Source organism: Vigna unguiculata, chromosome 2, assembly GCF_004118075.2.
Source record: "Vigna unguiculata cultivar IT97K-499-35 chromosome 2, ASM411807v1, whole genome shotgun sequence".
Taxonomy (NCBI): Eukaryota; Viridiplantae; Streptophyta; class Magnoliopsida; order Fabales; family Fabaceae; genus Vigna; species Vigna unguiculata.
In genome coordinates, this window is record NC_040280.1 from 25,009,616 (window position 1) to 25,024,362 (window position 14,747).

Consider the following 14,747-nt stretch of genomic DNA (forward strand, 5'->3'; position numbering starts at 1 on the left):
GATTAAAAGGACTAAATTCACGTATTTTGAGATATGAAAGACTAAATTGGTCCAAAGTTTCGAAATAGACTAATTCTAAAATTCACTAAAAGTTAAGGGACAAAAAAACATATTCAACTCAAAAATTAATTAAGACTTTTAATTGTTTAACTATAATTATTCGGATCAAAACGATATTAATAAAAATTTATAATAATATAATAATATTATAGTACATTTGTTTAAAAGTACTAAAATAAACCATAACTTTACGATATATTAACATTTAATTTTTTTATAAAATTTTAAATAAAATATGTTCAAATTGGATTTTTAATAATATATCAATATTTATCAGTAACTATAAATTTATATACAGACTAAAAATAATAATATTTTATATTGATTAAGAAAAAAAATAACGAATTACTAATATTTTTAATAACTCGGTTTCAATCGATTTTCCGATATTCTTTCCCCTATCCTAAGATGAGTTTTATAATTTATTTAAATCAGTTATGTAATTGGTTTTCCAAGCTTACAGGTCAGTTCGATTCAATTTTTAAAATAGAGGTTTTTGTTAATAATTATTGGTGGGAATTTCTGGTGTTTAATCATTAATATTGTGTTTGACTAATTTTAAACATCAAACTATCCAAAGTTATTCTTCAAAAATATACATTATTATAGTAATTAAATTAAACTTTCATATATATATATATATATATATATATATATACACACTTTTTGTTTTTTTTTTTCTTTATGATAACTTTATTTTGTTTTTTCTTGCAACTAGTGTCTAAGCAAAGCATGAACGACTCAACTTTAAAAAGGGCTGAGTTGAAGAAACTACATTTTCAGAAGAAAAAGATGGTTCTATGAAGGAATGAGTTAAAACAAAAAGAATTCTACATGAGGGGGTAAAGTAAATTGTTCTGAAAAAAAATAATAGATGTGGATTAGATAGAAGTATTATGCCTTTTTCCTTTCTCTAGGGTCTTTATTCTGATTGTCCCGACCTCTTGGATTTCTCTCAGTTTTCATTATTGGCTAAGAAACATAAAATCAAAGTTAGATTTGCACATTCTTATATATAATATAAAGTAGTCTTATATGTGTGATGTAATTCTCTCACACTCACCGAAACAAATATCTTGAGTATAAAATTAAATATCAATGAATAATCTGATAGCGGTTCAACAATGATAACATGATAGGTCAAACAAATAACAAATCTTTCGATAATATGTAACACAATAAACTCAAGAAACAATAGATTTGATAAGATAGACTCTCGCCTATGACTTTAATATTATTTTAAAAGGTGAACTTTAAAAATAATTCAATCCCACAAAAATGACTTGTAAGACAAGATCTATACTCATATATATACTCTAAATTAACTTTATCTTTAATTGATGTGAAACTTCCTTCCAATATTATAAAAATAAAAAAAAATAACCCAACTCTGATATCATACCCTACCCTAAATGTCTCTCTTTTATGAGGCAACTTTTTCCCTATCCTTCAAAGCCCCTTCAAAGCTACTAAGTTTATTTTCCCTAAATCCATTTCCCTTATTGTTTGTTAAGAAAGACAGAGTCTATGAATGATTGAGTTATAAACTCAATCGAACTCACCATAACTAATGTTTTTAGAAAAATAAAAAAGTTCAAGTATGAAAGGAGTTGAACCCAAAATAAACTACGCCTTTGCAAGAAAATGTTAAAGGGTGCAGTGAAATAGAAGGGCATAATAACATATACAGAAGAATGAAAACAAAAACGATTTCAAAAAACAACCTATATGAAATGACAATTGCATATGTATATCAAGAGTTGTGAAGGTAAGGTTTTGAGAAGAAAGAGAAGATGAAAAGGAGAGAAAAACATAAACAGGTAAATTAAGCAAAGTTGAATCATGATAAGCATCAAAATAAAGACAATAGAGGCTGACATAGAAACAAGAGTCAATTCCCGAACCACAGCACCCATGCTGAGTGGTGAGGCCATGGCCTCACTGCAAAGCCTAAGGTACTATCTGGTGCGCTCTTGACTCCCTCAGTCCCTCTACCCTCACACACATAAATTCATGCCATTCCACATTGTTTCTCAATTCTTACAACACAAATCCATTCATCACACACTTCCCTACCTAATAATCCCCACTCAAACCCATTTTTATTCTAAACCACTCTTACCCTCGTTACTGCTTTCCCCCATAACCTCATTCTTCCACTCTCACTACTTCCTCTGCCTGCAACCACAACCTCACAAATCCAAAAGGGTAAACAAAACTCGGGTAAAGGAACCATTTTGTGACTTCTCACTTCACTGCTTTGGAGGTGCACTGGAAGTGGGTTCAGTGCAAAGGAAATTGGTGCCATTCTCACTGCTACTGGAAAGAGCAGCTTCGATTTGGTGCAAGGTGTTGCAGAGGTGGTTGTTGATGGCCGTGACACTCGAGAGGTTGAGCTTTGCAGAAGGGATTGTGCTGGCGAGAACTTGCAGCCCCATGGTTAGGAGGCAACCTGGGTTGAGAGATGGAGGCTCTGAGGAGTTAGCATTGATGGGTGTGTCAACGTTGGGTGATGATAGCATCGGCACTATCATGAAGCCTTGGGGGAGAAGGGCAATGCAAGAAGGGTCCTCGCCACTCATGGCTAGCTGGATCGAATCCACATCAATGGTGGTGTACACCACCAAGCTTCCAGACTGGTCGGTGCAACTCTCTTGCAGCATTAGCTCTACGTTCTGGGATGAGTTGCTTGCTACCTGCATATATTTGTACCAATAAATAACCTAAGGTTTAGAATTCAAAAACTTTAACTTGTATTTTATTTGATTTGGCAAATGATCTTACATTTATGCGAAGAAGTGAAATGCAGTTTCCTGGATGTGAACCATTTGCAATGTGAGCCACCTCATTCAATGAGTTCCCGTTGGAAAGAGCATCCATCTGTAAAAGAAAAAAAAAGACTCGGGTGTTCATTACTTGACCTTAAGAGTTGAAATTGAATTGCAAAGTTTGCACTACCTGAGATCTGTGACGTTCGTCCCTGAGGAGATCAAAGACCTTGGTATGAGAATAGGGCAACCAAGTGGTTGAAACAGCACTTAGAATCACACCATTAGGTTGACCAGGCTCTGTGACTTTCCTTGTTGTGATTCTAACTGTGTCTTCAGGGGAATCTGATATAGCTGTCCACGATTGACCCCCAGAGGTACTCATGTTAAGGCCAAACGTTTTTATCATTCTTTGGGCTAGTTTCATCAAGTTCTTTCGCGCTTCTGGCGAAGGTATCACTGCAATTGTATACGCCTCACAGGTTATTATCATATACATAATTGTTGAAAAGTTATTAAGACTAGGGAGATAAGATTTTGAGAACCTCCAAGATCTGATATGTTTCTGGCCATGAGGCTCGCGACCCTCTCGCATTGTCTCTGCAAAACTCCTAACCAACGCTGTGCTCCGAATGCCATTCCACTGTATACATAGTTGCTGAATATCTGATGCACGGGTTTCTCTTCTATTTTTGCATGCTCAACCCATGTTACCTACATTGATAAATACACAGAATCGAAGCAGAATGATGAAATTAGACATGCATATCCAGAAAATGCAGGGAATGAAATAATTAGAATGCACCAATGGGGCTAGGACTTACCCTTGAATACCCATTTGGCATATCTTGAATCACGCAACCAGAGGATCTCCTGCAGTATTTGGGATAAGAAGGGTGAAAATTTTGGTGAAAGTTGTCAACAGGAAAATCAACAATGGCCCAGGTTCCTTCCTCAGCATTTTGTTGACAATAACGAAGAAAATGAGTCTCGCGAGTGGACACCAATGGAGAAAGAACTTGAAATTCTGCGTACATCTAAAAAAATATACAACCAATTTATCAGTAACCTAGCTAAATTATATACCACGCTAGCAATTCAATACTTACAAGCAACATACTTACCAGCTGAAGAGTCCCGCTTGCATGACCAGAAGCACCAGAAGATATGATTTGGACAGTTTTTGCTCGAGACACGATTGTTGGAAACAATTCCATCCATTTTTGCTAATAGAAGGGGGAAAGAAAAAGAAAGAACTTTCATTATAGTTAAGGTTTAACTTCATAAAACTTAAATTTCATACTTTTTGTGAAATGTTATATATTAAAGGTGGAGAAGAAAACTATAGAAATAAACCAAAGGTTCCTGAAATAAGATTAAAGTGAATGACACTTCATTTTTTTAGATGAGAGAAAAGGGTTTACGCAGAATGAAAAAAGTGTTAAAATTCAGCGATGACTTACACCATCAAGGAACGCGTCAACAAGAGTGACGCTGTTCATTATAACCACAGAAGTGTCACGGCTAGCTTCAGTTCTCAGTTCACTTCGCTGCTTGAGATTCTGAGGCCAAGGAAATATCCTTGCGTGCTCTTCGAAATTCAACACTTCCCTTTCACCATCACTGCTTCGGATCCAAAGCGGCTCGTTTGTCTGACACATCTTCACAAGTTCTGCCATGGAAGAAGCCGCGAGCTCTAAGGCCAGAGACTTTTCTTCTTCCATCAAGATTCCTCCACCCTCCGCAAATGGTGAAGCTTCGGGAGGCAACATTGGCACAGGAATCATTTCTGTGCACGGAGCAACAGGATCCGAATAGTGCCTTGGATATATGTTCATATCCAAATCCAATGAAGGGGCCATGAGAGTTGGACCTGCTGTCATTGTTTGTAATGAACGCCCAGTGTACCTTGAAGTGAGGCAACACACGCGTTCTAACTGCAAAATCAACATTAACGTTAATTGTAAATTAAAGTTTAAGTTTACATAACTTAATTCAAGAGTAATAACGTAAAACCTCTTTTAGCGTTTAATTTCTGTATGCATTACTAATTAATCAAAATAGTATAACTTCTAATGTATTTATTATATAAGTTAAACGTTAATTTCTCGTTTTGTGGACTATTTTTTCAACGTTCCAAAATTTTAAGCCGGTTCATACATCAACACGAAAATTTGAGCAAACATTTGTTCAGTGTGATAATGGTAAATATACCTCTTCTCTTAACCGGGCATTTTCCATGCGAAGTTGGTGTTCATCCAAACCCAGATCAGCACCCATTATGCATTGGCCACCACAATTGGGACACATAACGTTACGCAGTGCAGCTTGTAGACGATAGTTCTCACTCTTTAGAGTCTCATTCTCGGCTCTAAGTATGATATTATCTGCACGATCTTGTTGTGCCTATTTCCCAGAATTGATAAAATCAAACATGAATTAATGGTTAAAGCAAAACAACCAAAGACTCTTCCGTATGTTTCGTAGTCTTACAGCACGTATAGTAATGAATGAGGGTATAATCTTGATGTATATAATTCGCGAAATCCTTCAACATAAATGCTATCAAAATTTATGGAGGAGAAAGAGAAGACTGAAGACCCTCCATCATCCATTCAAACCCTAAAACCGTAATGATAATAGCAATAAATATGAGTACCGTTCGAGACCACTTGGGACAGGTAGGGTTTAATGCGTACATTAATGGAATACAGACTGTATGATGGACTTACCAAGAACCACAAGTAAATGAGAGTTTCCCCTCTTCCTTTTCTTTTTCTTCTTTTATTTATTGCCATATATATAAATATATTAATATTTATACATGATGGCTTTTTTTTTTTAATCTATTTACCTGCAATGTATTTATCTCTCACTGTCTATGTAGCTGTTTATTAGGGCATAGGAAAGTTTTAATGCAAGGGAAGTAAACGCGGTTTCATTGGGAAACGTGCTAGCAGTATACGTTAGATTTAATGGGTGGAATTAAGAGCATGAATACAGTTTAGGGTTTGGTTTGATTATTATAAGGTAGTAAAAGTGAACGTTTTTAATGGAAGCTGAGAAGAAGAATGGTAATTAAGTTTCAGCGTACCTTCATCTGGGTTCGACGGTTCTGGAACCAGAACTTGACCTGGCGCGGTTTCAGGCCCAATTCATGGCTCAGTTTCAGCCTCTGTTTATCATCTGGGTGAGGACATTCCTTGAACAAACTGCCAAAGTTACATTACACATGCAACAAGCAATGAACAACAAGTTAAAGCCTTCGATTTCCGTTTCATAGCAAGAAAACAAAAGAGAGAGAGAAGAATAAGGGAAAGAGAGAAAGAGAAAGAGAGATCTAGAATCATAGAACATATTCTTACGCTTCCATTTCTTGGATCTGGCGAGCAGTGTGCCTGTGATAGCGTTTCTTCTTTGTGGGTTGTTCACTCTCTTGTTCATTCCCTGACTTATCTTCAACCTGTTCACTTCCCGACCCACTCTCCATCTCTTCCTTCCCTCGCAGCATCACATCTTCTTCCTTCTGCTTCAGAAACAGAAGTGGAAGAAATCAAAAGAAGAAAAAGATTTAACAGAAGCATGCAAAAAGAAAAGAGGAAAAAAACAGTTAATTACCATGGAAGGAAAAGGTTGAAAAGGCATGGTGGGGATGAAGTTGAAGTTAGAGTTCTGGATCGAGGAGGAAAAGAGAGTATCGGAGTTCACTACTACGTTCCCTCCCATACTTGACATAACTTGGCAATCCCCATACATTCTTCTTCACCTGTGTTTGTACTATTTTTAACGTGCTAAGAGAGAGATAAAGCGAACCAAACCAAACCTTACTTCAGTTGAGCCAAACCTGTCTCTAACACCCCACAGCAAAACTTTCCCATATCAGAATCCAAACAATAAAAACCTTTAAACCATCAAAAACATTCTCATTCAACCCCGAAACCACAACAGCGTAAAATATTCCTACGCTACACAACCGACCAACCAAACCAACGAATCTTAGAAAGATTTTTTAGCATGTCACACGAAAAAAACAAAAGTCAGAAAAGTTTTGGTAGAACATACCAGAAGTGATCTTAGTTGAGTTGAGAGAAGAGTTGTGTGACACACGCACACAACACACACAAAAGGGGACCCTCTGTTTTCTCTTGATCCCTCCTTATCCTAGTTTCTTTGTGTTGCTCTCTCACATAATATAATGCTCACATTGATAGTACTGTGTTGTAATAAATCGGTTAATTGAATAATTTACTGTGAATGGTAAGTGCAGGTCCACAGAAACCGATCACTGCCACTTACTCCGTCGGCTGTTACATGCCACGTGCTGCTCTCTTAATGGCCATTCCAAACGTTTCCCACACCCTTCGCCAAAGTCAAACCTTTTTTCCTTTCAACTCCTCCCCACGCGCTTCTGCCTCCTTGCACTCCACCACACCTAGAGTCTGCATCACACGCGCCCTCTTGTCTCCAGATAGGACATGGGAAGAAAAGAGTTCGGATTGGGAGAGATCTTCCGTGGATGCGATAAGAACAAAAGTTGAACCCTGTGTGTGCATTTTCACTCCCCGTTTTTTATTTACAATAATGGTTAAGTAAAAAATTATTTTAAGAGTGATTGAAGTTTTTTTTTTACATAAGTGGGGCAAATTTTTGCACAAAGTGGATAAGTTTGAAAAAGATTATGACTCATGGATTAAGTTATGTGGAATTCATACAACTTTAATTTTAAATGCATAGAAACCGTTAGAAGTTATAACGACATAAAAAATATATTCTAATTTTGACTCAGAAATTCACATATAAATTTTGTGAATTTTTCTTACTTTACTTGTGAAATAATTACGAGTCAAAGTGATTTATTTAATTTATTTTTTTATAATATTGAGACAAATTTATTCTATGTGTGTAAAAAGTTGTAAGAATTTTAGATAATGTGAAAGGGTAATTTTAAAATGGACAATGATATTTTAACAATTAAATTTTTATAAAAAAAAATATACTTTGATTTTCATCCTTTATCTTCTTACGTGGTTTAGTATGGACAATTGATCTTTTTCAAAGAGAGAATAGTAGTATATTAATCAATGATCCACACTAAGCCAGATCAAGAAATACAAAATAAGAGTTAAAATATGAGAGTTATAATATCATTATCCATTTTTATAATATTTTTTTTATGATCTGAGATGACATCTTTTAACTGGTTTTAAAATATAAATAAATGAAAAAATGAAAAAAACTATGATATTTTGACAAAAAAATATATAAATTTGACAAAATCTACTTTTCAACTTACACCAAACTTTTTTTTTTCTTTCAAGTCATACCAACATTTCTTTCAATACCATCACGTTGTCAAAAGTTTGTTAACAAAACTTTGTTAAAAGATAATTTTCTAAATATAAAAAGGTGAAAAAACACTTAAAAAATATCATCTCATATTGTAAGATAAAGTTGTCAAAATGAAATCGTTAAAAAATAATTTTAATTTAAAAATAAAATGGTGGGATGGGGAAATTGAGAAATTGTTTTGTTGGGGGGGAGTTGAAAGAGAAAGATTGACGTTGGAGATTTTGCATGGTGGAAAGGGTGAGTTATTTATTGAGGTTTGACACTGAAAGCAGTGAGATGGAAGGGAGTCCCTTTCAGGTGGGGACCACGCCATGGATGGAAAGGCTCTAGGGAATTAAATTTTGGTGGAGGAACTAGACAGGGTTTTTAATTGCCTTGGAAACTTAATTATGATCATTCTGCAACAGATTTAAATTTTGCATGATGAGGGGAGCCCAAGTTCCTGGGTTATGGTTGGGTCAAATATGTCAACTTATGTTGCTTTCAAACCATTTCTTATCTTATCTTATGCGCCCTTCAAACCTTTCTTATTTCTTCCTTAAGCTTTCATTTCTGTTCATCTTTCTTCATCTGGAATCATTCTATGCCTTCATTTTCCCAAATTCATTTCATTAAGGACAACAACAACATGCCACAAAAACTCTTACTTTTTTCATTCGCTACGTAAAATAAAACCTTCTTCTTTCAAAGTCAATCTGTAACTTCCACACACTTAATTCAACGAGAGTTACTAAATGGAGTAAACTTATTGTTAATTATCAAATTAAAACCAGTTATACACCTCTAATGTCTGTTATGCTTTATGTTAATCCTATTCCTCCTTCACTATTATTCACTGTTATCAGTTTTCGGTACTTTTGTTTTTTCAACTTTTATGTCATACAACAAATTCTTCTAATAAAAAACAACTGAGTGTTAAATACTAGTTTTTTAATCTAATAAATGCTTTTTTTAAAAATAAAAGTTTCGCGTCTTTTAATTCTTTATTGTGTACCTGAAAACACGCTATGCAAATTTCCGTGCTGGTTTAGAATAAAAATCAACGCGTTCATTCGATTCATAAAAATATTAATTCTTTGTTTCTTTGTTTAATTGTTAAAGTGTAATACATGATTTTATTATTTCTTTATTTATTTATTTGTAATGGTTCTAAAGACAAATTTGTAACTGTTCCCTCATTTTAAAGTAAATGAGAAGCTAAGGTCCTTGGGAAAGCTTGAGAAATAGGAGTATTATTATATTCACTAAGTTTCTCATTATCTTCATTCTAATTTTCTTTCTTACGGTAATGAGTAGCTAATTTCTCTCTACTTGTAATTAAATATGATTTAATTAATCTAGCATCAAACATTAGTTTTGATTATTATTATTTCATATCTATAGTAGTTTGTATTCAATTCTACTTTAAACATTGAATTCGAGATTCATTCTTAAGTATTTCTTTTTCTTTTTTATTATAGATTAAAAGCTGAGTATTTACAGACAGAGTTAACTCTTTATAGTTTATTGATAAGTTAATATTTAAACATACAATTTAAATTTAAATTATTGAAAATTAATAATTAATTTAATAAAATAGATAAATAAAAATTAACATATGAATGTGACTAGATTAATTAAAAAAAAACTGGTATTTGCGATATTTAATTCCAACACATTGATATTAAGTTTTTTTTTACTGGCTGATTTATAACTGACACCCTCATCCTTTAATTCAAGTTGAAATTCAGTATATGTAATTGTCAATATTTTGAATTGTAAACATAGCAAATAATAATAAAAAGGTTTCATCCGAAATAATATAAAACAATAAAATATTATAATAAAATAAAATTTAACTGTATACAATAAAATATTTTTTAGTTTAAAAATATAAATTTCACTCAAAATCTCAAATTTTAGAATATTAATTATAAATTAATAACAATGATAATAATAACAATAAATTTGATTTACTTAAATAGTGATTATATATTACTGATGGCATCGATACCACTTAATACACAGTTTATACATTGGTAATTTATTACTGAATTATAGAAATTAATAATTACTTAAATATATTTAACAATTATTTCGATAGATTAAGAGCGTAATTCTAAATGTTAAAATTTCATACAATAATATATTTTTTTAGCAATTAAAAAAATATCAAAATAAGATAATTCTAAATTTGAAAGTCAAATTCCAATTTTTAAATTTTACCCTTCAAAAAATAAACAATATCATTTTCCTAAAAATATACTTTAAAAATAAAATTTCAATAGTAAAAATTTAAGAATTGTTTATCATTGAATTTGAAAATTTCAATGTGAACTCAAAATTTTAACATTACGTAATATTATTTCTAAAGGATGCTAACTCAAACTAATTTATTTCTTTTAAAAATATCGACTTCATAATTTTTTTATGATGATAATTGTAAATAGAAAACAATATACTTGAGAATATATATATATATATATATATATATATATATATATATATATATATATATATATGCGATTTTAAAGTTTAGTATATAATTTATAATGTATAAAAGGCAGGAAAAAAGGAGAGTTAAGTATCTTAAAGTGTCATTAAATTCTATTATAGTATAGTAATTATTATATCTGGTTGGAGCTTTATCCTTTGAACGTGAGAATATATATTAAAGAAAGATAGAGCTCTGGAATTAAATAGTGTCCTATGACCACCAAATTTATTTGAAGAATATGGTCCACCCTATGATCATAAGTTGAATTCTGTCTTTATTTCTTTAAATTTCACCTTTATTATTTTGAATGAAGATAAGCTAGTGTTCAGAAAATTCTTCCAATAATGCATTCTCATACATCAACTTTATTCTTTGCATTCTATTGAGAAGAATTCCAATATGTGCACTTTTTCGAAGATGTTATTTTAATAAACACTCTGGTGTAGTTGTTTTTATCTGTCATCTATGTTATATACATTAATGGTATAAGGTGCAAGATCCCTCTTTTTCCGGAAACAGAACCAAACTCACTCTCATTTTCTTTTTCTGTGCATACTCAACTCTCCCCTTTGTCTCCCTCTTTCTGACTCTTGCCTCTATCTCACCAACCTTGCTTCTTGATCAGGTCCTGGAGAGGAAGCCACGCCTGAGCCTTCTGCTACCTCCACTCATAGTCTCTCATCTCCTAGGTAAGTCTTCCTTGCAGCTTAAAAATCTGATTTCGAAATTCAACTCGAAATTCTGCTTCCATTCAGAGTCTAGCCCAGTGCTCATCCTTTCTGTGTGATTGGATGACGAATTCTTCTAGGTTGGGCTGAGGAATTCTGCTCCCCCTCTCCTAGGTTGTCTTCACCCAAGCGTTAACTCAAGAATAGGTAAGAGAAGTTGACTCTTTAACTCATTTTGATGTGAATTGTGTTCGTGAATGATTTAATTGCATGATTGCTTGCTAAATTGGTGTTTGAGACTGTTGGTGTGTGAATTTGAGTGGGGGATGATTTTGAGCGAGCTTGCATGTGAAGAACAGGGAAGATTTCCTGGTAGTTTTGCCTAGGCGAGTTACTCTCGCCTGAGCGAAAATACCAGATGATCACCCCTGTCACTGCGCGAAATCTCGCCTAGGCGAGCTGGAGTCGCCTGAGCGAGATAACATCTCGTCTAGGCGAGCCAGTTTAGCCTGAGCGAGAGTTCGCCCAGGATTTTTAAATTGTCATTGTATGATGTCTCGCCCAGGTGAGATCAACTCGCCTAAGCGAGATAAACTCTCTAGCTTAGGCGAGACTCTCTAGCTTAAGCGAGATTCCCTGCAAAAGTTAGTTTTCTCACTGTTTTGATTACATGATGCTATATTGAGTGCCTTAAGATGATGATAGTTGATCTCGTACGTGATGCTTATGCATGTTAGACGGTGTGATGGAATTGAGTATGAAATTGATGTGAATGGGAATATGTTGGAGTTAGGATTTGAAGGGAAATCCTAAGGAATATGGTTTTAGTGAATATAAGGGCATGAGGACTCAGATTGGTGGCATCCTGACGCTCCTAGTAACCATTAAGACTCAAGTAGAGTATGATGGATTACGTCGGGGGGAGTAGCAGGAGGTCCTGGTCTATGAATCCGATCCGTCATAGAGGTGATGGGATTTACCTTGAGAGTGGTTGGGTGAATACCCCTTGTGCCTAAAACTCTGCAGAGTTTGGGAACCATCTCAAGTGCAAGTCACCAAGAGCTCCAATGCCACTTACATAATCCGGATATCGAGTCTAGAATGGTGTGTAATGTATGGTTGAGATTGATTGGATGATTTTGATAAATTGCGTGATAGATCCTGTTTTCTGCCTAATTGTAAATATTGCTTGAATTGCTCTTGGTTCAAGTTAGCTTACCCTTCTTGTACGCTGTGTGTTCCTTGTGTCTTCTGTTTATGCAATGATTGTCCTTATTGAATGGCGTGAGCAGATATAGGTGCAGGTGAGGATACACCCCTCCGGGACAGGAGATGATTATGTTAGGCATTCTAGTAGTAGATGTATCCCTTTTCCTTTGCTTAGCTGATCGGATGTTTTGTAACATTTTAGTAGTGTAAGGGCGGTATGTATTGATCAGTGTATGTATGGTTATTTTGAAGATGACTGTATTATATTATACATGGCCTACGTCATCATCTGCTTCTGAATTATTAAAATTTAAATGTTTTGTTTAATAGTTTAAAAACTATGAAAATGGGATGTTACATAAGGAGTACCATATATAATTTAAATATAAATAAATGAGGACATAATATGAATTAGGGATATTAGTAGTAATATTATATAGAGACACACCTTACACCTAAAGGTTAGGGTTCATATGCTGCCCCCAACATAGCAATATTTGTAATCTGATCCTTCCATAACCAACATAATGACTTTTTTTCGTACTTGGTTGGCACCGCTTCATGTCTAGTACATTACATACAACATGGAATCTCAAGCCACCAAGACGTTCTGCTCTTCTTCTCACCAAATGCTTCAATTCTAATTTGAATCAAAAGAAACATAGCAAGATAGAGACCAAAACGACTAGATTGAAATACATAGGACGCAATATTACTTATATAATTATAATATTTGTATAATTATAAATAACTTAATTAGATTTTGATTCTTATATTGTATTTGTTCTTTTTATTAAATTGAGCATCAATATTAATAAATAAAGTTAATTTTTTTAATATATTAGGAAATTTACGTATTAGTGAAAGAAAATATTCGATTAATTATATATTTATATATATGATAAAGTTATTATATTTTTTACATAAAAATAATGTGATTCTTTTCTCATCAACATTAATTTAATTTTGGATATGTGATCGTGTACGATGCTAACAAAATTATGTTAGAAAAAAAAAGATGGAAGATGGAGAAGACATTTGGATCCACGTTATCACTTTATATATATATATATATATATATATATATATATATATATATATATATATATATATATATATATATATATATATATTATAAATATAAAGGGAGATTCCCTCTTTGTTTCTACATTTCATAATTTCAACTTCACCCTTTATAATTTAATTATTTATTAATTTTTTAAAAATTAACGGTTATTTTTACAAGTTTTTATAAAATTATTTACTTATCTCCTTTTTCTTTTTTTCTCTTATTATTCATCAACAGTTATTTTTCTCATATTTTCTCCCTACATTTTACTTTATTTGTTATAAATATACTTTATTTGTTATAACATTACAATATCATCAATTATTAATATAATTCAAAAAATGCGTACACAGAGACGCGATAGCGTCTATGTTTACACTAATATATATATATATATATATATATATATATATATATATATATATATATATATATATATATATATAATCTATAACAATATATAAAGGGGATTCCCCTTTTTGTGTCCACTTTTCAAAATACTGATTTTACCATTTAAATATAATAATTTATTAAACTTTTAAAAATTAACCGTTACTTTTACAAACTTGTTATAAAATCAGATGTCTCTACTTCTTCTATTCTTCTTTATTTATCAATGGTTATTCTTTTCTTTGTTCTGATATTTCACTTTATTTTTAATAAATATAATTTTAAATAATATATTAACTTAATAACATTATAATATTATCACTTACTAATATAATATCAAGCATATTTAAATGCATACACACAGGCGCGATAACGCTTGTGTTACACTGATTAACTTAATAAACTTAATAACATTACTTTATTATCACTTACTAATATAATATAATATAATAACTTAATAATTGGAGTGCCATTATTATTGTAAAAAACACAATGTCATCAAACTTAAGTTACACATATATCTAGTTAAGTTATACATATATTTAGATACTAGCATATATAAGTCAAACTAAATCTTAAATATTCTTAATATAAACATCTTTCTATTTAAACAATAGAGACTTAACTGATTAAAAAAATATATAAACAAAAATAATCACACGACTAAATATAGAACTAAATTAATGGTTAAACATTTTATTATATTGACACGTGTTTATCTTTTAAATAATGTTAAAATATTATGATTAATTGAGTCA

At 32.3% G+C, this 14,747-nt stretch overlaps 1 protein-coding gene across 3 annotated transcripts; it reads right to left on the bottom strand.

Moving 5' to 3' along the window:
- Positions 1 to 1,863: 1,863 nt before the first annotated feature.
- LOC114171547 (homeobox-leucine zipper protein HDG5-like) lies at positions 1,864 to 7,007 on the bottom strand. Of its 3 annotated transcripts, none has more exons than XM_028056501.1 (12): positions 6,891 to 7,007; positions 6,447 to 6,678; positions 6,194 to 6,354; positions 5,923 to 6,040; positions 5,043 to 5,234; positions 4,292 to 4,765; positions 3,953 to 4,054; positions 3,653 to 3,865; positions 3,374 to 3,542; positions 3,019 to 3,287; positions 2,845 to 2,940; positions 1,864 to 2,756 (listed from the first exon to the last, which is right to left on the bottom strand). In XM_028056501.1, exons 2-12 carry the CDS (start codon positions 6,582 to 6,584, stop codon positions 2,313 to 2,315), a joined length of 2,376 nt encoding a protein of 791 aa, XP_027912302.1. In that variant the 5' UTR covers positions 6,585 to 6,678; positions 6,891 to 7,007; the 3' UTR covers positions 1,864 to 2,312. The 3 variants fall into 3 exon arrangements, with proteins under 3 accessions (XP_027912302.1, XP_027912297.1, XP_027912299.1); XM_028056496.1 differs by having other exon boundaries at positions 6,194 to 6,357; XM_028056498.1 differs by having other exon boundaries at positions 6,194 to 6,357; positions 6,447 to 6,672; positions 6,891 to 6,995.
- Positions 7,008 to 14,747: the final 7,740 nt, after the last annotated feature.